The sequence below is a fragment of the Microcebus murinus genome, chromosome 19, assembly GCF_040939455.1.
Source record: "Microcebus murinus isolate Inina chromosome 19, M.murinus_Inina_mat1.0, whole genome shotgun sequence".
Taxonomy (NCBI): Eukaryota; Metazoa; Chordata; class Mammalia; order Primates; family Cheirogaleidae; genus Microcebus; species Microcebus murinus.
The window spans coordinates 16,262,369-16,287,153 of NC_134122.1; the positions used below are offsets into that span (position 1 = coordinate 16,262,369).

A 24,785-nucleotide genomic window follows, 5' to 3' on the forward strand; every position below is an offset into this window, starting at 1 on the left:
CCGAGGCTCGCCAGGTCTCGAGGACAGGCAGCCAATGGCGCCTCCGGAAGAAACAAAGAAGGCGGGACAAGGTCGAAGGGGTGCGGCAGAGAGCCCCGCCCCCTCGTCTGCCTTGTGAGGCTTCTGGAAGTGCGTTTGGGGTTCCGGGGTGGGGAGGCGGCGGCGTCCCCTGTGGTGGGTGTCCGGCGGCCGGCCGGCCAGTCAGTGGACGGGATGCGCGAGCCCGAGGGGCGAGGACTCCGCCTCTGAGCAGTGGGCGGTTGTCTTGGGGAGCCTTCGCGCGGGCGGGAGGCGCGCAGGGTGCCGGAAGCCCAAGGTCGGCTGCCGGTGTGGCCCTTCTCGGGTCCTGACCCGCAGACTTGCTCTCGGCGATGCTGGGAGGCCCAGGGCCGATCGGAAGTCTGGGGCTGAGAAAACGCCCTCTGCGTGTTAGCTCTTTTCTCCTTGATCTCTGAGCCCTCTGAGCCGCTGGAATTGTACTCACTCCCGCTAAAACGGGGGGCGCCAGACCTACTTGAGAATCTGGGGCGGGGAGGCGTGCTGGAAAGCTGTCTACTTGGGGGACAAAAAATTGCAAGCGACTGTGCACACGGTTTTTTAAAAGGCACTCGTAGACCGCAAGGTAAACATCTGGAGACATGACACTGCCCCTGGAGAGGAGAGGCTGCGGCCCTGCACTTGATGGCCGGCAGGGCAGTGCACGCTGTCCTCCAGACGGAGCACAGTAAACACTGCTCGCGGGTTAAGCTTCCAGCACCGTCGTGCAGACAAAGCAAGGAAACTCTTAAATAGGGCGGCAGACCTGAAGGTCAATGTTCTCAACCTTGACGGTAAAGGTAAAGTTACAGCTGAGAGCAGAAGACAGCAGTGCCAGTATCTGCCTAACGCTGATACAACAGAACGGAAAAAAAAATAGGGGTTTAAGTATATTACTTAAAGACTATCTCTAGAACATAAGGTAATAACGATCAGAAATTCAGAGAGAGGGAAGAGAAGGGGAGTAGTATGAGTTAAGCCCTGGTCTGTCTGAGCAGTGAGCCGGAAGGATAATACCTTAAGTTGATAATTCAATAAATCGTTTCCACAGATAATGGAGAGAGCTGGCAGAACTAAATATGGGAAGTAGTTAAGAGTTTTCCTGAGGGGAGGGGTAGTTGGGGCTGGGGACTTTGGCTTTTTATTATAAACCCTTCTGTGATCTTGTTTTTCTAACCACTTTGTACACATTACTGGGATGAAAAATAAGGGAAATAGTAGGGATGGCGTTATAGGTTCTCAAACTATTTTTGTCCTTCTAAACACATGGGTAATTTGGAAGAGGGGAAAGAGTCACCCCAAATAATTCTTGTGGGTAGTAAAATTTAGGGTGTCCACTGCCTCCCCATCCTTGCTTAAATCAAGCCGATGCTGTGAGGGTCAAACAGCTTGACTCCAGGGTCACCTTTAACAGAGGTTGTAGGCTACTGCCCTTGAAATCTTGCCAAGGACAAGAAGACCTCCCCATTGTATGGTTGTTGCCTCAAGTTTTACCCTTTGATCCTTAATGAAGACTGCTTAATAGAGTGGAAAATAACAATAGCTCTAGAGTCAGAAAAAGCTAGGGTTCTAGCCATAGTTGGTACCAGCAGAGGAGCCTTTTGCCAAACGGTTTACAGGTGACATTTGCCTCTTTGCCTTGCTCACAGAGTTAGGAGAATCAAAGAGAAACACTATAAAGAAGTATTTTGTGCCCTTTTTAAATGTAAAGCTGTGTCATTGTTACTGATAGTGGTTAAAGTGCATGTACCCCTGGGGACAAATATGAGCATCAAAATAAATAATAGTGATGGATTATAACCCACTGAATAAAGGAAGAATCCATGAGTCCATATTGATATACATAAATAAATGGGAGAGAAAAGAAAGCTCTTTCTTATAGTAGGATACCAACTTAAAAATGTAGAAGTAACCACAGTGTTAGAAAGTAATAATAAAAGAGGAATGATAATCTCACAAATCCCTTTCTTCTGAATCCAGATATACTAAAAGGCAAAATGTTACCGATCTGCTTTCCATTGTTAGGTTAAGAAGAAAGCTAGGTCCCCTGTAAATCCTGTATTGCCCTAGTTGTTAATATTCAGGTAGAGATATTAGTCCAGAGTCAAAATAAAATCATTTAAGACCAACTATCCGAATCACTACAGATAGAGCCCTTTGAAAAGAGAGAAAATTGGGTTTAGGGTTTGCTAATGGTGATTTGTGAAAGCTTAAAGGCTAAAATCATACACCTGACTGCATGATCATCACTGATCTGGAAGGTTGAAAGTTCTGGCTGTTTGCTCCATGGCAAACAGAAGCTCATTTTAAGTCCAAATGGAAAAAGTGTATTGGAACTTTCTTGAAAGAAAGAGTGAAAAACAAAGAAAGAGAACAAAAGAAAGAAAAGAAAACTCCATCTGGAGAATTAAAGTTATTGATAGTTTAAAATAACCAATCAAAACATCCCACAAGCTTTATGACTTTTGGTGTCTTAGCAGGTTCTTCTTAAGGATACTATTTAAGGAAACTTTTTTTTCCCCTGGAAAATCTTGAACAAAAATTGCATTGAAAAAGTAGTGTTAGTTTTCAGTGCTAAATTTGGAGGGATCTCCGTTATTCTTTTAAAGTCTACTTAGTCATAGCTTAGAAGTAATTATAAGTAGCCTCTTTGGTGATATTGATATTATTTGGTTTTGTAGTAGGTTAGTAAATAGCTACCCAAGCTGATTCCATAAGGAGGATTTGGGGCATTCATTTAATAATTCATGAAGCTCTCACTCTGGGGGATGGGAAAGGGGAGGAAGGCAACACAAGTAACTTAAACATTTGTACCCCCATAATATGCTGAAATAAAAATTCATTACTATTTAGTGCACTTGCCTAGCCTAATCACTACATCATTTTGCTACTTTTAAAGTCTTCTATAAAACATTTTGTGGTAAAGAAGATACAACTTCAGAAATTCTTTGTCTTTGGCTGTAAGATATAATGCACCTGTTCTTTTGAGTTTTGTTGCTATAGTAAATTCATGTGAGGAGAGTTTTTAGATAGTAGTAGTGGCTTTAAACAATTGTGATGATTTTCAGTTTGATACAGAAATAAGTATTTACTATGATGACAGTAATAGAAAGCAAATTATTGATAGTTTCTTTTGCAGAAGGAAATAAGGAAGATTTTTACTTCCTCCTCTCAATATATAAAAACAAAGAGAAGTTCAGACTACAGAGTTTTTCATAATGCTCTTAAAACTTTGTATTCTTATGTTTCAGATAGGCTGGGTACTTAACTCAAATTCTTTGAAAAAAATTTTCAATTCAACTCAGGGAACTTATGACCCTTTGCAGAATTCTGAGTTTATAAATACCTACTAACTTAATGATAGATCAGTTTAGAAAGGTGTGGTAGGCTTCTTGTTTTAGCATGCCCAAAATAAAGCAAAGGAAAAAAAAAGAAGAGTGCCTAGATTTTAGTAGGCTAAATTTGTATGTTAGCTTTTGGTTCTACTGGCTCCCTTGTTTTTGACCATCTTAGTAACAAAGCAACCTCTAACCTCGGTCTTCATTCTCACTTAAGCCAAAAGAAACTCCCTTAGAGATCTTTACCAGTAGTTCCCAGCTTTTTCAAATCTGAGAATTACCTTTTAAAGCCAAAAATGTTAACTGACCACCTCTCAATAGTACTTGTACTTTTCAAGTGTTTGAGAACTGCATAATGACAAAAAAAAAAATCAGATTTGTATTTGATCATTACAGCAGAATCTACAAACATTTTAAAGATACAAGTAAACGTGGGCAAAATATTCTTTATTCAGTCTACAGACAATGCTAGCTATATATGGGTTTGATAACCCCTTTTGATAATTTTAGGGCCCTGCCACTCAGAGAATTAGAATTCTTGGGTCTCCGTGGTGCAAAGTAAAGCTTAGGGACTTTAAATAATTTGATAATCTGAGCCAAATGCCTACTTCCCCTTTCTGACTTGCCCTCCCTTTCCCTAAGAAATGTAGCAATATAGACTGAAGTGTCTACTTAATTCTGTTCCTGAGTCTACAAAGTTAAAGCAGAGGCCCAAGGATTATCCAAGCAAATAACATCCCTCGAGTTATTTACATATTTGTCTGTTTTCTGATTAAGATTGTGGAGACCTGGTCAAACATTCCAGTAAGCCAGAGATAAAACAGGAAGATCACAATGTTCTCTTAAAACCATACTCAAGATTAGAAGGAAGATAACTCTATGCCTACTTCTTGCTTGGTTAGCCTTTTCCTGTTTTCCAGTTGTGAAAATCAAAAGGTAAGACAATGGGTTAGATTTAAGAGGGACCTGTACATCAGAACAAAGATCACAATGTGTTATTTTTATACCCATCTTGGATATGTCCTTTGGGTCAAAGCTACATTGTTTATCAGGAGAAGATCAAGAATAAATCTTCAAATGCAAGTCTGTGCTACTGAATGGACAACTTTATACTAAGATGAAGGGCTTGCTTCTGTATCTTCTTTCTGACGTTTGCAAAACGCTGTCACTTTGTTCTTTTTTGGTTGCACCCTCCCAAGTAGGGAGGATAATAATGCCATAAACCTATCTCCCTGACCACTGGTTAAGCTTGTCCAAACTCTTGGATAAATCCACTTTATAAGTTAGAAGAGATAATAAAAGTATAAGTAGAGTCACACTCCATGCAAATTACAGTTCCTGGCTACATCTCAAAAACATATTGAGTAAATGATTAAATAAAGTGTTAAATCTGGTGACATAGTTACAGACAGTAGTTACGGACTCTTAATTAACTAAAATTAACTAATGTCCAGTAGAATTTTGCCACCTATCAGCTATTGTATGCACAGTGAATTTAACTTTTTTTTTTTTTTTAAACAAAGGAAAGAAGAGTTCCTCTGCAAGGAATATGACACTTTTAAATATCAAACCCATTGCTTGGGCATACTGTATGATAACATTAGGGGCTGAAATGCTAAATTCTGTCTTCAGTTTCTACTATGTGAAACTTTTTCTACATCTGTACAAGATTTCAGACATGGCCTTTTATCAAGCCCAGGTGAGATGGAATGTTTACTGTCCTTTCATGTAGGCCAGACTGTCTCCTCCTTCACAGTTGTGTATCATTGTAATTTGCCAAAGAGCTGATTCTTCAACACAGCTGAAAGAGTTATCAGAAAAAGTTATCCATGCCCAGGTTTCTCTGGTTGAGGGCAAAGAAAGATCTTTTAAAAGACTGCCACTTAAAACATAAAGGCTTTAGAGTTTAAAGGGTAAGCTTTGGTTATCTGGAAAATTACATAGGAACAGTCAGTAATGTTAAGATATTTATTTCCTTGAAAAGGTCCATGGTGTTCACAAATTGTATCATAACTCATGACACAATTAGGTCAGGCTGGATAGAGTTCATGGTTTTAAAACCCTTATATTTTATAATGTTAGCCATTTATTACCACCAATAACATACTTATTAGATCCATTTTGAGATGATAAACATTGATATTTTAGCTTTTCCTAATGAGATTATGTAAAACAATGGCTTTGTGTTAAAGGCATGGCCCTGCCTGCCCCTGTTAAGAGGCAATCTAGCTGCTAGCTAGACTCTAGCATAATGACTGGAAGCACAGACCCTGGCTCTGTTGTTTACTAGCTAGGCAGGTTGCTTAACTTCTCTGGCCCTAGTTTTCTCATTTGTAAAGTGAGGGGTAATAATAGTACCTGTCTTATAGGGTCGTTTTTAAGGATTTGACAAAATAATGCATGTAAGCACTTACACAATGCCTGAACACAATGTGAATGCACAATGGCTTTTGAGTAGTATTAGCTGTTATTAATATTTCAGCTCCTTCTAAAAACAATGAGCTTTTGTACTGATCAGCTTTGGTTACTTCACATGAGTGAAAAAAAATTCAGGGGTCATTTTTATTTTATATGCATGGAGTAGTTTATACTACTACATTGAAATAATCCTGTGTGTTTTTTCTCCCTAGATAATCTTTATGATCTGGAATGTTCTTAATAACCTGATTGGGTATTTTCACGACCACTCGAAGGCTGAATGCTGCTCAAGTCGTCATGTTTCTATCTTGTGTTGTGCCCCTTTGTATGCAATAGCCTTCCTGCTTCCTTGGTTCCCTTGGAAATACTATCAAGAAGGTGACTGGCTTAGTGGACTTCACCTGGTGGTATCCTTGTGTGCTTTTGATAGCACACTCACCTGTGTTCAGCAAGCCCAATGTGCACTGTTTACAGAGATTTACACTAGACATGAAAGCAGGCTGCAGCTTATTAAAATTAACCAAGTGGCATCACTGGTAGCATCTACCAGTATCCTTTTCTGTGGCCTCATCTCTAATAACATGGAAATTTTGCCCTATTTTCAGGCTGTTGCTATTGTCATTGCCTTTCTTGCTGCTGCCAGCCTTTACACTGGCATGTACTACATGAGACGTTTTGAACTTAAAAGAAGCCCCAAGGAAAATCTCCTCTTAGAAAGTGAAGAGGATCTCGCCTGGACCACTGTCATCTTAGCCATGAGACACATCTTGTCCCAGAAGAACTTTTACCTCTTTCTGGTAGTGAATTTCTTTCAAGTCTTTCATTTAACCTTCTTCAACAACTTCATGATGATCTTTGCAGACAATCTCATTCCCAGGAATGTTCTTTCTTCTTCCATAAGGAGCATCATGTATGGGGCAGGCTTTATTTGCTCACAGGTATGTGATAATTCTTCATGTATTCCTGCAGGGATTAGAGATTTAACTCTTACATGGGTAAGGAAATGAGAAACCTGATTTTAACAATAGCTTGGACAAAATGACACACATGTATTAAGAGATCCAAAGATTCAGAACTCCAGCTATTAAACAAGATTCAACAGAAACATGATGGGAAAAAGAAACAAAAGGAAAAAAGAAAAGAGAACCTAGTGTAAGTTGGGCAATGTGATATTTTAAACATTTCAACTTTTGAATTTTGTTCCCCTTAGCTTTTTCATTTAAACCTCAGCAGACTTATGGAGGAAAATAAACAGCTTCCTGTGAACATGTATTAATAGTTTAGCTTCATTCAGGCATTTAAGATTTCTGTTACTGTTACATAGAAGAAGGAGTTTACTCAATCAAGAATTCTTGGAGCCAGGTTTCAAAACACTTGGCTGAAAGCCTGAGTCCTGGAATTCCAGAGCATTATTAAAATTCCACGGTCATGACCATGATTGTAGAGGGTATATCCTTCAAAAAAATATACTGGCTTGCTGTTTATTATACAATTTGAAGAGCTGATGTATTTCCCCCCTTAACCTAAATATATCCTTTAAAAATATGACTTGAGTAGGGCATGGTGGCACACAATTGTAGTCCCAGCTACTCAAGAGGCTGAGGCAGGAGGCTTACTTGAGCCCAAGAGTTCAAGTCCAGACTGGGCAACATAGTGAGACCCTGTCTCTAAAAAAACAAAAATAAAAATATGACTTACCTAGCCTATAATATGGATTTACCCATTTTCACAATTAAATGATAAATAAAACATGGTATATCTATACTTTTTAATAAGTTATTCTAGATAGAATAAGTTATTCTAGATAGACTAGTTTTTGCTGTTTACCAACTTTCAAAAATATTTAAACCATTTAAGATAGAAATGGTTCTAAAATATTTTAAGTGTTGCCACAATTTCTTAAGCAAAGAACATAGGATACAATTTGCCTTTCTGAAAATCTATCCCAAGGTCTCTATGGTTACTGTGTATACCATAATAATGATAACTCACAGTTATTGAGTGCTTGCTGTTCCAGGGACTATTGCCAAGCACATTGTACACATTGCCTCATGTAATCCTCATAACAATCTGCAAGGGAGAGATTCTTATTCTTACAGATGAAAACAGGGAGGTGCAGAGGCATCTGCCTTTAGAGCCACACACTTGAAGATTCTCTCTCTAAAATGCACTGTGCTTACATCATTTATTTAGCGGAGTATATCAGATGAAATATTGTTTTGGTTTATCAATATAGTCCTAGGTGTGTGCATGATAAAACAATGCTCTCCTTTCAGAGCAATTTGAGGTTCATCAAGCTATTTGCTCCTAGTTCAATCACCTACAATGGGAAGCTGTTTGTGTTCCTTGCTATCAGATTCTAGGCTACCTTCTTACTTTAAATTATGTACAACGCACAGTACTAGCCTATAGTTTCTCCTCTTCACCAAGTAAAGTTTGTTACATTCTTATGTAACAAAAAAAAAAAGAGTAGCTTGTAATCCTAGCACTCTGGGAGGCCAAGGCAGGCAGATCCTTTGAGCTCAGGAATTTGAGACCAGCCTGAGCAAGAGCGGAGACCCTGTCTCTACCAAAAATTGAAAAAATTAGCTGAGCAAGGTGGTGCATGCATGTAGTCCCAGCTACTTGGGAGGCTGAGGCAGGAGGATCGCTTGAGCCCAGGAGTTTGAGGTTGCTGTGAGCTAGGCTGATGCCACGGCACTCTAGCCGGGGCAACAGAGTGAGACTCTGTCTAAAAAAAAAAATAAATAAATAAATAAAGAGGGTAGATAGATGTTTAAAAACAGCCTTGTTGAGATATGATTCATGTACCATACAATTCACTCAATGTATTTTAATATAGTCAAAGAGTTGTGCAACCAGCACCAGTCAATTTTGGAACATTTTCATCACCCTAAAAAGAACCAGTCAATCTCCACTTCACTCTCCCCTCAACCCCTCAAAACCACCAATCTACTTTCTGTTTCTATGGATTTACTTATTCTGAACTTTCATATAAATGGAATCATATAATATGTGGTCTTTTGTGACTGGCTTCTTTCACTTAGAACATTAGACATAATTTGATGTAGACTTGGCACGTTTTTAAGATTCATCCATGTTGTACCATGTATGAGTACTTCATTCCATTTTATGACCTGATAATATTCCATTGAATGGATATACCACATTTTGTTTATCTGTTCATCAGTTGATGGACATTTGGGTTGTTTCTACTTTTTGGCTATTAATGACTAATGATGCTATGAACATTAGTGTACAAGTTTTTTTTTTTTTTTTTTTTTTTTTTGAGACGGAGTCTCACTTTGTTGCCCAGGCTAGAGTGAGTGCCGTGGCGTCAGCCTAGCTCACAGCAACCTCAAACTCCTGGGCTCAAGCGATCCTTCTGTCTCAGCCTCCCAAGTAGCTGGGACTACAGGCATGAGCCACCATGCCCGGCTAATTTTTTCTATATATATTAGTTGGCCAATTAGTTTCTTTCTATTTATAGTAGAGACGGGGTCTCGCTCTTGCTCAGGCTGGTTTCGAACTCCCGACCTCGAGCAATCCACCCGCCTCGGCCTCCCAGAGAGCTAGGATTACAGGCGTGAGCCACCGCGCCCGGCCAAGTGTACAAGTTTTTGCAGAGACGTATATTTTCATTCTTTTGGGTGTACATCTAGGAGTGGAGTAGCTGTGTCATATGGTGACTCCATGTTTCACATTTTGAGGTAACATATACCAAATGGCTGTACCATTTAACATTCCTACCAGTTGTGTATAAATGCTCTAGTTTCTCCATATTCTTACCAACTCTTGATATGATCGATCTTTTTCATGTTAGCCATGCTAGTATGTATATAATATCTTATTGTGGTTTTGATTTATGTTTTCCTAATGATTACTAGTGATGTTGAGTATCTTTGCATGTGTTCACTTGCCATCCATATATATTTTTGATGAATTATTCAAATCTTTTGTCTAATTTTAATCGAATCATCCATCTTTGTATTACCAATTTGTAGGAGATCTTTATATATTCTAGATACGTGTCTTTGTCAAATATATGTTCAGTAAATATTTTCTCGTAGTCTCTTTTGGCTATTAAAGGTTAAGAGAAGTGTGACCAAAACATTTCAACAGCTCTTTTTCTGAAGTCCTCACAAGAACATGTATTTCTGTTGATCTCAATAAAAAGTCATTATAAAATGGAAATCCAAAGTTGCTTTAAATTTGTTCTTAATTTCTAGAGAAGTAACACTTGCATAAATCATCATGGTAAAAAATGGCAGCTCATGGGAACCTTTTGTTATTGTTATTTAATTTGGCTAAATCACTTTAACACTTTAATGATCAGGTATAGTAACGAAGGGTGATCACCTACTATTATATATTTTCATTTCTCAGGTTGTCTTCTTAGTGGCTTTCTTTTTGAGGAGTTGAATAAGTAAAAGGAGAAAAGAATAGACAAGTGCTCTTTCTCTCCAGTAACTGCTATTAATAGGTCTATCACTTTTCCACATTTCACTCCACTCAAAGAAGCAGAATAGTAGCTGAGTTAAGAGAATGGCTCTGAAGTCTACCCAGGAGGAGTCTGGCTCCACACTTACTAGCTGTGTGACTCTAAGTTACTCAACCTCTCAGTGCCTCAGTTTCCTCATCTACAAAATGGGAATCAAAATAGTACCTACAGAATGGAATAATTAATATTATGAAGATTAAATGAATGAAAACATCCAACGTGCATAAAATGTTTCCTGGCATTAAATAAACACTCTGGAAATGTTAGTTCTTATTACGTACAACTACTTCAACATAGCAGATGTTTATTAGATTTTCACTGCAAGCACAGCACTGCCTTCATCTCTGTGTTTTGATTTAGGCTCCTTTGGGGTAGGTTTGCCAACACTATGTTGGGACTCACTGTTGAACGAGGAGCCAAAATCCTCAGTAGAGGATTAGTAAAGGCTTTATTTTAGTAAAAGATAAAGCAGTCTTTCTCTTTTTTTTCAAGATTTTTGTAATACTACTCATCATTGGCTTGTATCTTCTTATATATCAGACACAAGAAACACAGCTAACAATTATTGAGTATCCCATATGTTGAGTATAGTGCTAGATAAGAGAGGAGGGAGAGAGAGAGTTGGTGGGAGAAATGCCCCTTAGGTAAAGTAATTTATCTGCGAACACATAGCTGATAAAAGTGACAAAGCTGGAATTCAAACCTAGGGACATCTGATTTCAAAGCTTGCACTTTCCACACATTTCTTATATTATTATTTTGTGTATTTATGTATTAGAGATTGAGAAGAAGAAGCTTCATTTCAACATGTGGAAATGTGTTACTTTATAATATTATAATTCTATTAAGAATATAATTGTATTTTGCTGCAGTGTTTTTTTTTTTTTATGTTTAGTTTTTAGAGACAGGGTCTATTTCTGTCACCCAGGTGGAGTACAGTGGCCCAATCATAGGTCATTGTAGCCTCGAACTCCTAGACTCAAGCGATTGTCCCGCCTCAGCCTCCCAAGTAGCTGTGACTACAGGTGTGTGTCACCATGCTCAGTTAATTAAAAAAATTTTTTTTTCATAGAGACAGTGGTCTTGCTATGTTGCCTAGGTTGGTCTTGAACTCTTGGCCTCAAAGTGCTGGGATTATAGGCCATGTGCCACCATGCCCAGACTTGCTGGAGTGTTTTATATACTTTCTCTTACAGAGAGAAACTCTAAGAAATGCTTTGCACTGTATCAATCGCCAAGCCATTGTTCTTACCACCCAGAAAATGAACTCTTATTCCTTGAAAGTAGAGAAGTAGGATGAAAATCAGTCAGGGGAAAAAAACATTATTATTTATTAAATAACATTTGTTAATATTTATTAAAGATTTTTTTATTGATTAAAAAATTTTATTAAAGAATATTTGTATTCTACTTACATCATTTGAAATTCTCTGCTTATTTGTAATATAAATACATTTGGTTAGTGAAAGTAACCAAATGTATTTATATTTGGGGGGCTAAACAATGTGCTTTTTAAATTGAAAACAAAGAGTACCTTCTGATCTTTAATAATGTGTATGTGTATATTTAGCAAAAACTTTTCAGCCTAGAACAATGAGTTTTTTCATTGATAGTAAGAAATGCAGAAAAAAAAATCCAACTCTCATCTTTTAACATGAATCTATTGAAATGATTAAAAATATATAAAGTAAGGCAGGACACAGGAACCAGAAGAAATATAGATAAAATCATAAACTATTATGTACTTCTGATACTTGATTTTAGGGTAAAAAGTACATTTTAGACGTATTACAGTAAGGATAGTGAGATATTTATATATTTATTTATTCAACAAATATTTGTTTCACCAACCATATGGTAGGTGAATTCTGAGCTTTAACCCCAAAATTTGGGGGTTAAATTTGGATTTATTTTAGATTTGAGTTGGGCCTTTCACATTACCAAAAAGTGATGCTCTTTGTTTCTAACTGGTGGATTCTTTCATATGGTCAGTTTTAGTAAAATCTCTTTGTGTCAGCATGAAAATAAAAAATTAGGAAACCATTTCTCATTTTTTTAAAATTTGTTTTATAGGAAATAATTGCTGTTTCTTTGGTATTTATAGAATGTTACTATTCATAGTGAATTTTTGACATATATGGATAATAGCATCTCTAACCAAGATAATATTAGTTGTGTGTTTTAACTAATACTATAATTCAAAAGCAAATTATTGTATAACAAGAACGAGAATGTTTATTTTGTCATCAGCAAGAGTGAGCAAGCATAATGCATGGAGTTCCATCTTAACACAATGCTATTCTGTTTCCGTTTCAGTGCCTTGTACTTACCAGTCTGTCCTGGCTGAAGAAGTGTGGTTACTATAAGATTATCTTAATTTCTTTCTACCTAGAAGGAATAGCTTCCATTGTCATGTTACTTCTGGGACAGCAATACTATTACTGTGTCGCTCTTTATCTCACTTTTATCATGTAAGTAAATGCCAGTTCCAATCTTAGACTCACACTGTGTCTTGCCATTCACTCTTCATATGGTAAAACATCTTTGATTTGAACTGAATTTAATATTTATGTCTAGGCAGGGTCATTGCACCTTTCTGCCAAATTGTCTGAAAGTTACCTACTAGCTTGCTTTTTAAAAGAAGTTTCATACACTGAATTTTGGAGTAAAGTTCCTGTTTTTTTTAACCTATTACAGTGCAAGGTTTAGTAAATCCTGCTGCCAGGTACAAAAGAGGCTGAGCTTCTTTTCCTCCTTCAACTCTTCTCCTATTCCTGCAACCTCTCTCCTCCTCCTCCTCCCCAAGCACCCACTCCTCCCCTACCACAGGCATCTCAAATCCAGAATGTTCAAATCAAGGATCTCACCCCCCAAATCTGCTCTTTTGCCATTGTTTACCATCTTGTGAAATGGTTCTGCCATCTCTCTAGTTGCCCAAGTCAGGGACTGAGAAGTTGTCTTTGCCTTCTCTCTCTTCTTTGACACCTACATCCAGCGCAATGCCAGTTATTAGCAGTCTTGTCTTCCTAGTGTGCCCTGAATCCATGCCTTCTCTGTTCCATTGCCATTCCTGCAGCTCAGGTCCTCATGTCTCTTACAGGGACTTATATGGCCTCCTCTGTGGTCTCCTTGCCTCTACCCTGCAGTCCCTCCAACCTCTTCTCCCATATTGCTTCTAGAATGACATGTCATTCCTTTGCCTAACAATCTTAAGTGGCTTCTCATTGCTTTCAGGATATATCCAAATGATGACATGTGAAGTTCTTTGTTATGTAGGCCCTCTTTCCCTCTTCATCCTCATTTCTTGTTACTCATCCACTGACATTGTACTCTCTGCCATATAGAAGGCCTTTGCAGCTCCAGACATCTTTGTGTTTAGCCGATGCAGTTCCTTGTGCCTGGAAAACTCTTCCCCATTTCCTGCTTGACTCTCTCTGAGTGTTTCTTAGGCTGCAACTTGGCTAGTGCTTCTGTGGGAGGCCTTCCTTGATTTCCTCATCTGGATTAGGTGCTCCTCCTCCATGACCCCGATGCCCTAAAACTTATCTCTGCTGCAGTGCTTATGCCTCTCTACCTGAGATTGTCTGTGGTCCCCACTGGATCGAGTTTTTTGTATATAAGTCTAGTTTCTTATCTCTGTGGCCCATTGCCTACTGCAGTTCTTGCAAATAGTTAGTCCTTAGAATTCTTGCAAACAGTCCTTAGAAAATGTGTTTTGAGTGAATGAATTAATAAATTCTATTTTAGGTCCCTACTGGAACAATTTGAGAAAAATTTTCGTGAGTGTTTATTAACATTTTGAACAAATTGGTGATAGAGAGTGTAGTAATTGACCCAAAATCTCTATATGAGATTTTAAGGCATTAGAACACCAATGGATAACTATATTCTAAGTATGTAAGAGTGGCTCTGGCTATATCATATTAAAAATGATGTTTTATAGTAACTTTTAGAATGAAAATTTTTCTTTGCCTTTTTTTTAACTTAAATCATCCCCCTAATTTTTCTTGTCTTATCATAATTCAAATATTATATGCCTTTTCCAGTTCTTAATTTATCTTATTTTTGATATCAAGAGAAAGATGTCTGATACATTTCCCTGGCACGTTCTATTCTTTAGAATTTATTCATAATTTAAGCAGATTAAATGAGCAGGTAGTCATTTGGGAATGAGGAAAATGCATAAAATCCATTTTTAAAAATCCCAAGTGAAAGTAGTTATTTCATTTTTAAAAGAGAATTATAGGCCGGGCGCTGTGGCTCACGCCTGTAATCCTAGCTCTTGGGAGGCCGAGGCGGGCGGATTGCTCAAGGTCAGGAGTTCAAAACCAGCCTGAGCAAGAGTGAGACCCCGTCTCTACTATAAATAGAAAGAAATTAATTGGCCAACTGATATATATATAAAAAATTAGCCGGGCATGGTGGCGCATGCCTGTAGTCCCAGCTACCCGGGAGGCTGAGGCAGAAGGATCACTCGAGCCCAGGAGTTTGAGGTTGCTGTGAGCTAGGCTGACGCCATGGCACTCACTCTAGCCTGGGCAACAAAGTGAGACTCTGTCTCAAAAAAAAAAAAAAAAAAAAGAGAATTATAGACTCAAAGATATATAATATTTGAGGGGATAGAAGTATTAATATATGCCTAATTGTCTTTTGTAGTATATTAATTCCTTTTTCTTCTTGCAAACCAAGTGTCAACAACTTTCATTTGATTTTTTTTTCAAAAATCTCTGCCTTCCAGTTTTAAATTTTTCATATGTATATTTTAAATTCTTTTCTAGGGTGATTCTGCGAGCTTCTTTTTCCTTGTTTAACCTGCCATTATCTGACATGGTTGATGTAGATTTACTAAAGTTCAATCGGCAGTAAGTATATGTATTCAAATATTAGCTAAAAAAAATATCACATGTAGGCAGGATCTATCAGAGTCCCTGTGTCCCAGTTATATTCTGCTATAGATCGCATCTCTGAAAGACAATTGTAAGAGGCATCATTGGGAACTAGAGAGTAGAATATAATACCGTGTTTCCCGTGTTCTCGAAAATAAGACAGGGTCTTACATATATTTTTCCTCAAGAAGACACCCTAGGGCTTATTTTCAGGAGATGTGTTATTTTTTTTAAGCACGGTACAACAATCTACATTTATTCAAATATAGTTAAGCCGTCTTCTTCTGGAACATCATCATAACTCTCCAAACCCCGAATTCCATCCTGAATTTCTTGGGACTCTATTTCCTTTAGAACCATTGGCCCCACTCTCTCATGTCAAGCAATAGAGACTCGAGGGACAGATGAGAAGGGCTCTCATGGGACAGATGAGAAGGGTCGCTCATCTTCTTTACCGCTCCGGGATGGAATATATGGGTTGTGCAGATACACTGCGTAGCCACACCCATCACTAGGTCTTCTTTTTGGGGTAGGCTTATATTGCACAAATGCTTAGAAATCCTGCTGGGGCTTATTTTATGGGTAGGTCTTATTTTGGGGGAAACATGGTAAGATATTCATATTTGTTAGCCCTAGGCAACTTTTTCCATTTCTGAAAGGAAATCATAAGTTTTTATTTCTCAGGTTCACATAACCAATATCTAAGAAGCAAAAGTGAAGTTTCAGTTAGCTTTATGTTCTACAGATTGCATATGCATTATTACACAGGACAACAAGGCAAGGGGACCTTTACTCCGTGACATTGAAAGAATTAAAATTAAAAACCAAGGTCTAGGCTGGGGCACAGTAATCCTAGCACCTTGGGAAGCTGGAGTGGGAGGATTGCTTGAGGCCAGGAGCTCAAGACCAGCCTAAGCAACATAGCGAGACCCTCCATCTCTACAAAAAATAGAAAAATCAGCCAGGTATGGTGATAACCAGCTGTAGTCCTAGCTACTTGGCAGGCTGAGACAGGAGGATGGCTTGAGCCCAGTCCTCTAATTCTTTGACCTTGTCTTCCCTTTCTTTCTTTTCTCTTTCCCCCTCTTTCTTTTTCTGTCTTCCTCTCCCTTTTGTCTTCTTTTTTTCACCTCCTTAGTTGCAAGATTTCCATCATTAGTTGAAATATGATAAGACTGTTTATTTAGTCAATGTAGTTGACTTCTTTTATTCAACATGATTATTTAAAAAATTATATGGCAGGATTCTTACCATTTAATGAATTCTATTTAATGAATACATTAAAGTAATAAAATTTAGGCAGAAAAATTGAGGCACGAATCCCAGTTCTACCATTTACCAGCTTTGTAAATGTGGACAAATTAATCTGTTTTCCGATCTCTAAAACAGGGGTGGTGATGTCCTTCCCATGGGATTATTGTGGAGTTTAAATGAAATAATTACAGCACATACTACAGCACAAGGCACAAATAACTCTCTTTAATGAGCATTTAAGAGATTAGCTAAGGGTCGGGTGTGGTGCCTCATGCCTGTAATCCTAGCACTCTGGGAGGCTGAGGCAGAAGCATCCCTTGGGCTCAGGAGTTTGAGAGCAGCCTGAGCAGGAGTGATACCCTATCTCTATTAAAAATAGACAAATTAGCTGGGTGTGGTGGCTCATGCCTATAGTTGACAGAGCAAGACTATCTCAAAAAAAAAAAAAAAAAGAAGAAGGAAAAAAGTTAGTTTCGTTTAGTTTTATAAACCCTAATAACTAAGAGGCTAATATTTTGTAGTACTATGCTATTAATATTTCTATTATTGTCTGCTTAGGATCAAGGAATACTTCATAGACAAAAAGGTTTTTGATACATATTTACATATATGTATACATACAAACATATACACACATGTAATTTCTTTTTTGTTTTTGTTGTTGCCCAGGCTAGAGTGAGTGCCGTGGCATCAGCCTAGTTCACAGCAACCTCAAACTCCTGGGCTCAAGCAATCCTGCTGCCTCAGCCTCCTGAGTAGCTGGGACTATAGGCATGTGCCACCATGCCCAGCTAATTTTTTATATACATATTAGTTGGCCAATTAATTTCTTTGTATTTATAGTAGGGACGGGGTCTCACTCTTGCTCAGGCTGGTTTTGAACTCCTGACCTCGAGCAATCCTCCCGCCTCGGCCTCCCAGAATGCTAGGATTACAGGCGTGAGCCACCATGCCCAGCCCACACATGTAATTTGTGTGTGATATAGACCCATGCTATTTTTGTCTGTTCCAGGTCATCCTTTCCCTCCTTGGTTTATGGCATCAATGCTTTGTTTGTCAAACCTGCTCAGTCTTTGGTTCCCACGATGATACTCTCTAGGCTAAACCAGCATGGATATGGGAACCCAAACAGCAGGTAAAGTAAAAAAAACTTTGAAATAATTTAAAAGAAATGTGAAAGCAAACTCAGCCTTTTACATTAATCACTAAGCAATTATCTTGGACTTTGGATATTATTAGTCATTAACTCATATATCCCAAATAAGCTACAATAAAAACTATTAACGTTAAATGGATTTCAATAGGAGTATCTTTAAGTACATTCTTTAGATTATGTACATACTACGTATGTCTATATAATTCACACTAAGCTACATATTGATTGCTTTATCCAAGTCATTTATTCATCATTTCATTTTACAAATGTTTTTGACGGCCTGCTATTATACGCCAGGTACAAAGGTATTGGGAATACAAGATGAATAAGAGCTTCTAAGGGGCCCTACAGATTACAACAAACTGTGATAAGGGCCCCACCAGAAGTATAATGGAGCACTGGGGTAATTCAGAGAAGAAATGGCTACCTCTGTCTGCCAAGGGTCAGGGAACACTTCTCAGAAGAGGGGGTTCTTGAACTGAGTTTTGGAGGCTGACTTGGATTTCCCTCCTGCACATGGAAAATGTCATTCCAAGTAAAGAAAACAGCTTGGCAATTACCTAGAAGCATGAGTGAACTCTCAATAAGCTATTCACTTACTCATTCGGCAAATAGTACTGAGAGCCTTGCAAGTGCTCGGCTCTGTGATGTGGCAGTGAGTTGCAGCAGTGGACAAAAGGACAGACATCTCTGCCCTCACACAGCTTCCATTGTAGTGGGAGGGAGGCAGACAAGAAATGAGATAAGTACAATAGAGAAGGAGTGTGGAGGGAGGGCAGATCACGCAGGGCCTTGCAGCCCTGTTTATTACTTTGATTTCACTATAAGAGGAAAGGTGATGGCGAAGTATTAATAGCAAAGGATGGATTGATTGGTTTAATAGACTTTATTTTTTAGAGCTGTTTTAGGTTCACAACAAAATTGAGCAGAAAGTATGCAGAGTTCCCACATGCCCCCTGTCCCCACGCATGCATAGCCTCTCCCATTGTCAACATCCCCTGCCACAGTGGGACGTTGTTACAGCTGATGAACCTACACTGACACATCATCACCCAGAGTCCATAGTTTATGTTAGGGTTCACTCTTGCTGTTATACATACTGTGGGTTTGGACAAATGTATAATGACATGTATCCACCATTACAGTATCATGAGGAATAGTTTCACTGCCCCCAAATTCTCTGGGCTCCATCTGCCCATCCCTTTCTCCCCACTAACACCTGGCAACCACTGATCTTTTTTACTGTCTCCATAGTTTTGTCTTTTCCAGAATGTCATATAGTGGGAATCATGTATTATGTGGCCTTCTCCAATTGGCTTCTTTCACTTAATAATACACATTTATGTTTCCTTTCTTATGGCCTGATAGCTCATTGCCTTTTAGTGCAGGAATGATATTCCATGGTCTGGATATACCACGGTTTATTTGATCTATTCATCTGCTGAAGGGCACCTTGGTTGCTTGCAAATTTTGGCAGTAATGAATAAAAGCTGCTGTAAACATCCACGTGCAGGTTTTTGTGTGGACATAAGTTTTCATTTCATTTATATAAATGCCAAGCAGTGTGATGGCTGGATCATATGGTAAGAGTATGTTTAGTTTTGTAAGAAACTGCCAAAGTATCTTGGCTGTACCATTTTGCAGTCCCACTATTAATGTATGAGAGTTCCCGATGCTCCACATCTGTGCCAGCATTTGGTGTTGTCAGTGTTTTAGATTTTGGCCATTTTAATAGGTGTATAGTGGTATCTCATTGTTTTTAACTTGCAATTCCCTAATGACATATGTGGAGCATCTTTTCATATGCTTATTTTTTAAAATTTCAGCCTACTATGGGGGTACAAATGTTTAGGTTACATATACTGCCCTTGTCTCCGCCCGAGTCAGAGCTTTGAGCTTCATATGCTTGTTTGCTGTTTTCATATCTTCTTTGGTTAGGTGTTGGTTTAGGTCTTTTGCCCATTTTTTAATCAGGTTGTTCATTTTCTTATTATTGAATTTGAGTGTTTTTGCAATATTTTAGACAATAGTCCTTTATCAGATATTTCTTTTGCAAGTATTTTCTCCCAATCTGTGGCTTGTCTTCTCATTCTCTTGACAGTGCCATTCACAGAACAGAAGTTTTAATTTTTAAGTTCGGCTTATCAATTCTTTCTTTCATAGATCATGTCTTTGGTGTAATATCTAAAAAGCCATCACCATACCCAAGATCATCTACATTTTCTCCTATGTTATTGTCTAGGAGTTTTATAGTTTCACATTTTACATTAAGGTCCATAGTCCTTTGTTTTTTTTCCTAAGGAACAGGATCTCACTGCATTGCTCAGGCTGCATTACAGTGGCTAATCACAGATGTGATCATAGTGCACTGTAGCCTTAAACTCCTGGGCTCAAGGCTCCTCCTGCTTTAGCCTCCCAGGTAGCTGGGACTATAGCACACTGGGCTATAATCCATTTTGAGTTAATTTTTGTGAAGGGTTTTGGTCTAGATTCATTTTTTTTTTTTGCATGTGGATATCTACTCTTCTATCACCATTTCTTGAAAACACTATCTTTTCTCCTTCGTATTGCCTTTGCTCCTTTGTCAAAGATCAGTTGAGTATATTTATGTGGGTCTATTCTGGGCTCTCTCTTCTGTTCTATTGTTCTACTTGTCCGTTTTCACTAATACCATACAAAGGCCAAGTAATGGTACAAGTCTCAAGCAATGTCATAGTAGAAAAACCATGGTGCTTAAGAGGGGACAGGAACAGAATCTGGGGTAGAAAAGACCCAAAGCCCTACATTTCCTGTTCATACTTATTCGCTGATGGATGTGAGAGCAATGGAGGAAGAACAGGTGTGTTTAACCTGTCCCTCTGAATTTTCTTTGTATTCTTAACAAATACAAAACCCTAAAGTAATGGTTCTCAACCTTTGCTGCACATTAAAATCACTTGGAGCTTGAAAAAGTTTTGATGTTCAGGCCATACCCCAGACCGGTTAAATCAGGACCTCTTGGGGGTGAGATCCAGGCATCAGTACTTTTTGAAGCTCTCTCGCTTATTCCATTGTGCAGCCAGCACAGGGAATCCAGAGATTTACTTCCTTGGAAACAGAGGCTCTGGAGACTAATTCTTGTTGGCTCAGTCATAGACACGTTGGCAGTCAGACATGCTGGCAAACTAGTCTCATGATACCCTAAGCATTTTTAGAGGTATAAACTCATACAGCACACTCAAGTATCGTTTATCTTCAAGTGATAATTTAACATTTGCTGGTGGCCTCACATAGCTAATGATAATCTGGTGGCCTCACATAGCTAATGATAATCTCAAAGTGTCCGACTGAAGTCCAGAGGCTAATCATACACTTAGCAGCATATGTTTGATAACCAGAGAGCACTTTGAGATTTGCCAGTGTAAAGAATTTAGCAAAACTGTCTATTTGAGTAAGTGTCATACTTGGGAGTTTTCTAATATCTGGTTATTTTATTGTTACAATATGCGAAACTGCATAGCTCAGGGGTATTATTCTTCTCCCTGCCATTTTCAAAAGATGGTCTTTGATTCCCTGAGAAAATTAGAGAAATGTTGGTTCTGCAGAGTAGTTTATTTGACTACATTTAATATGTCTGTTTGCTTATTAGTGACCTAAGGATATACTCTCTAACAAGCAGCTGGTAAATGTAATGGCTAAGTTTGTTGTTAATAGAGATCTATACCTAGGGTAGTTGGGCAAGAAAAGCAACAAGTAATCTCTTCTAATTCTTTGGGATAAAGTACTTCATGTAGTAAGTTTAGAAATGGGTTATCTTCATTATTTCATACATGCAACTCCTATTTAAAAATTGCAACACAATTCCACATTTTGCACAAAGAATAAACAATGATAATAAAACTCCAAAATAATTTTGGAATTCTAGAAAATTCTAGAAAAATTCTAGAAAAAGGGCTACTCTTTCCATTTGGCTAACTAAGCATGCTTGCATACTTTCTTCAGCAAACATTTATTATAGAGTGCCTACTAGATGTTAGTACTGAGCTGAGAGCTGAGATACAAAGAGTTGTAAAATATGATCTCTTTCTGGCCTTAGGAGCTCACATGGCATTAGTGAATGAGGCAGATGGGCAAGCCAGTGCAATGAACTAAGTCTAGGGTTGAGATAAACACCAAGCGCAAGAGGAACACAAGTGTGGCCCTCGGCTGCTGGTTACTGGACACAGCACATTGCACCAACTCCATGGTATAGCACTGCTTTATAGTGCTGGCCATAACTCCTGCTGCTTAAAAGGAGATTCTGGAATAGAAAGATGCATTTTCACCAGTGATCAGAATCTGCCAGTTTATTGGTTGAATTTTAGAGTGTGATCTGTGGATACATTGCAGGAAATGTTTTCCTTTTTCTTTCTTTCTTTCTTTTTTTTTTTGGAGACAAGGTCTTGCTCTGTCACCCAGGCTGGCTGGAGTGCAGTGGCATAGCTCACTGCAACCTCAAATTCCTGGGCTCCAGTGATCCTCCATGTTGCAGGAAATCTAAATGAAATCCATTACTTTAAAAATAGCCTTCTAGGTTCTTTTGTGGTTCATAAGCATGATGATTGGGTTTTCACACTCATGTATGAAATATGCCTCACTTAAACCCTGTTATAGCATCGGCACGTTACCCATCTGACATAAGAAGAAAAAAATAGCCTTCTATGATCAATCTGCTATATATATAAGCATATTTTTTAAAGTTTTATATGCAGCATTCCTTTTGCTTTTCTTTTTTCTGAAAGCCTCACAATGAATGCTTCCAAAATTATACTTGCAAACAAAGTTTAGAAAGTGACTTTTTTCCAAATAATAGAGTAAACAATACTGTCTTAAACTCCAGCAAAGGCGAAGATTCAAGATGAATTGTTTCAGGATGAATAATGTACACATGAAAAATAACCCCAAGGTTTTGTCTTTTAAGTTTAATGAAAATATCCTTGGTGTTTAATTGTATATCTCTAATCATTACAATCAATTTTAAAACCATTTTTTGAAAACAAGTGTTTTTATATTTGCTGTAGCAACAACCTGGAAGTTCTCAGGCATGAACTCTCTCCTGCTTGTTTAATGGCCTCTTTTTTCATAATAGGAATAAATGGGTGATTTTATGCAGTATTAAAGGTTAGGTTACATAAGAAGAAATAAACTAGTCTTATGTATTATACTTGGTGCTGGTGGATTTTTCTGTTTCAAAGTATCAATCTGATCTTGCTGTAGCTCCGAAGTGCTTATTGTAAATTTCTTTATCAATGTTTTAATATATTCTTTACCTATGAGGCCACTGAAGCACAGAGCCTTGAAAAGGAAAAAAATAACTCCTCCTCTGAAGAACTTATACAGCTTACTACAGGGTCGCCAGAAGTTTAATGGAAATAGCTAGCAGTTAGAATGTTCCATGTATTCTAAGTCTCCAATTTTATACTTTGGTGAGACACAACTTCTCCCTTCCATAGCACTGTGTATTTGGAAAGAGAGGATTAAAAACACATGCGAAATATTACAATTGCAAGGAAGTGTGTACATATAAGCATATACATTCGTTGGGGCTGCTAGAATAAGTATCAGTATAATCAGTTAGTCTTTGGCAAGGTTCTTCAAGTCCAGTTGCTAACTATAATGAACATGAATGTAGCATTCTAAAGTATTAAGAACATTTGGCCCAAAAGATAATCACTGAACTAAATCAGTTTACTGAGTATGTCAGAAATGGGGCTGCCATGGGAAATTTTGTGGAGGGAATTCTAACCAGAAGCTCGTAGGACCACAATAATGTATGTTCTCAGTTTTACCATGGAATTATCAATGAGGATGTTGTTGGACATCATAAACAACAGATAGAAGTGAACTATCGGCCGGGCGCGGTGGCTCACGCCTGTAATCCTAGCACTCTGGGAGGCCGAGGTGGGAGGATTGCTCGAGGTCAGGAGTTCGAAACCAGCCTGAGCAAGAGCGAGACCCTGTCTCTACTATAAATAGAAAGAAATTAACTGGCCAACTAATATATAGAGAAAAAATTAGCCGGGCATGGTGGCGCATGCCTGTAGTCCCCGCTACTCGGGGGGCTGAGGCAGCAGGATTGCTTGAGCCTAGGAGTTTGAGGTTGCTGTGAGCTAGGCTAACGCCATGGCACTCACTCTAGCGTGGGCAACAAAGCAACCCTCTGTCTCAAAAAAAAAAAAAAAAAAAAAAAAGAAGTGAACTATCTTCCCCATAGTTCATTTCCCTATTTTCCTCTATAAGTAGGGGTTAGTATTTCATTGCAAATGGACCACTTGAGAACAAAATTATGTCCAAAGGAAAAGATAATCAAGTTTAGGTGTTTTTTGTTTTGTTTTTGGAGAAATACCACACTGTTGCTTTTTCCCATTTAGCCTTTATAGATGGAAACATTAACAATATCCCCCAAAGAAAAATAGGTGTATAGGGAGTTAAATCCTTATATTTTCATAACAACCATGTGATCATATCAAACTATCAGTACTTGACATGATTTGTCAAAGGCAATTGCCTTTCGGGGAGAGTATGCTAACTCATTCCACAGGAAGTATATGACCTTATTCTTAAAAACTGAGTTTTTGCCTTCTGATAAATTTATATTAGAGGTACCATTTTATTTTGGAGAGATTTTAGTTCAGGTCTAGGTAAAAGTCTCAGCTCCAGCTCCCAACTCACTAGCTGTGTAACTTTGGGCGATTTAATTGACCTGTCTAAGCTCCAGTGTCTTCTTCAAGGTTGTTGCAAAAATGAGTAGCAATGAGAGAAAAATGTCTATGGACTGAATTATGTTTCCCCCAAATTCATACACCCTAATCCCCAATGAGATGGTATTTGGAGATGGGGCCCTTAGAGATAATTAGGTTTAGACGAGGCCGTGAGGGTGGGTGATGGGATTGTAATCCTTCCTGGGTGGTGGTATTGTACCCCTGTAAGAAGAGATACCAAAGAGGAATATCTATTCCCTCTCCTGCCCCTCCCATGCAAGAACAGAGCTTCCTGTCTGCAACCCAGGAAGAGACCCCTCACCAGAACCCAACCATTCTCGCACCCTGATCTTGGACTTCCAGCCTCCAGAACTGTACACAAATACATTTCTGTCATTGAGGCCACCCAATCTGTGATGTTTTGTTATGGCGGCCCATGCTGACTAAGACACAGGGCCAGACACGTCCTTCTGGAAA

General features: G+C 38.4%; 1 protein-coding gene and 1 non-coding gene across 4 annotated transcripts in view; both read left to right on the forward strand.

Annotated features, from left to right (window-relative positions):
* Window positions 1–46: 46 nt before the first annotated feature.
* The window catches only part of LOC105879742 (transmembrane protein 180), a 28,869-nt gene continuing 4,130 nt past the window's right edge, over window positions 47–24,785 (forward strand). The window contains exons 1-7 of one of the 3 annotated variants that reach the window (XM_012780226.3): window positions 47–129; window positions 4,152–4,310; window positions 4,898–5,073; window positions 6,005–6,730; window positions 12,610–12,764; window positions 15,072–15,155; window positions 17,446–17,568. In XM_012780226.3, coding sequence (XP_012635680.1) covers window positions 4,924–5,073; window positions 6,005–6,730; window positions 12,610–12,764; window positions 15,072–15,155; window positions 17,446–17,568 — 1,238 coding nt within the window. In that variant the 5' untranslated portion in view covers window positions 47–129; window positions 4,152–4,310; window positions 4,898–4,923. The other 2 variants (XM_012780229.3, XM_012780225.3) reach the window with 2 other exon arrangements.
* On the forward strand, window positions 22,142–22,245 carry LOC142862516 (small nucleolar RNA U13). The gene has a single exon (XR_012913602.1). It is a non-coding gene; the product is annotated as a small nucleolar RNA U13 (small nucleolar RNA).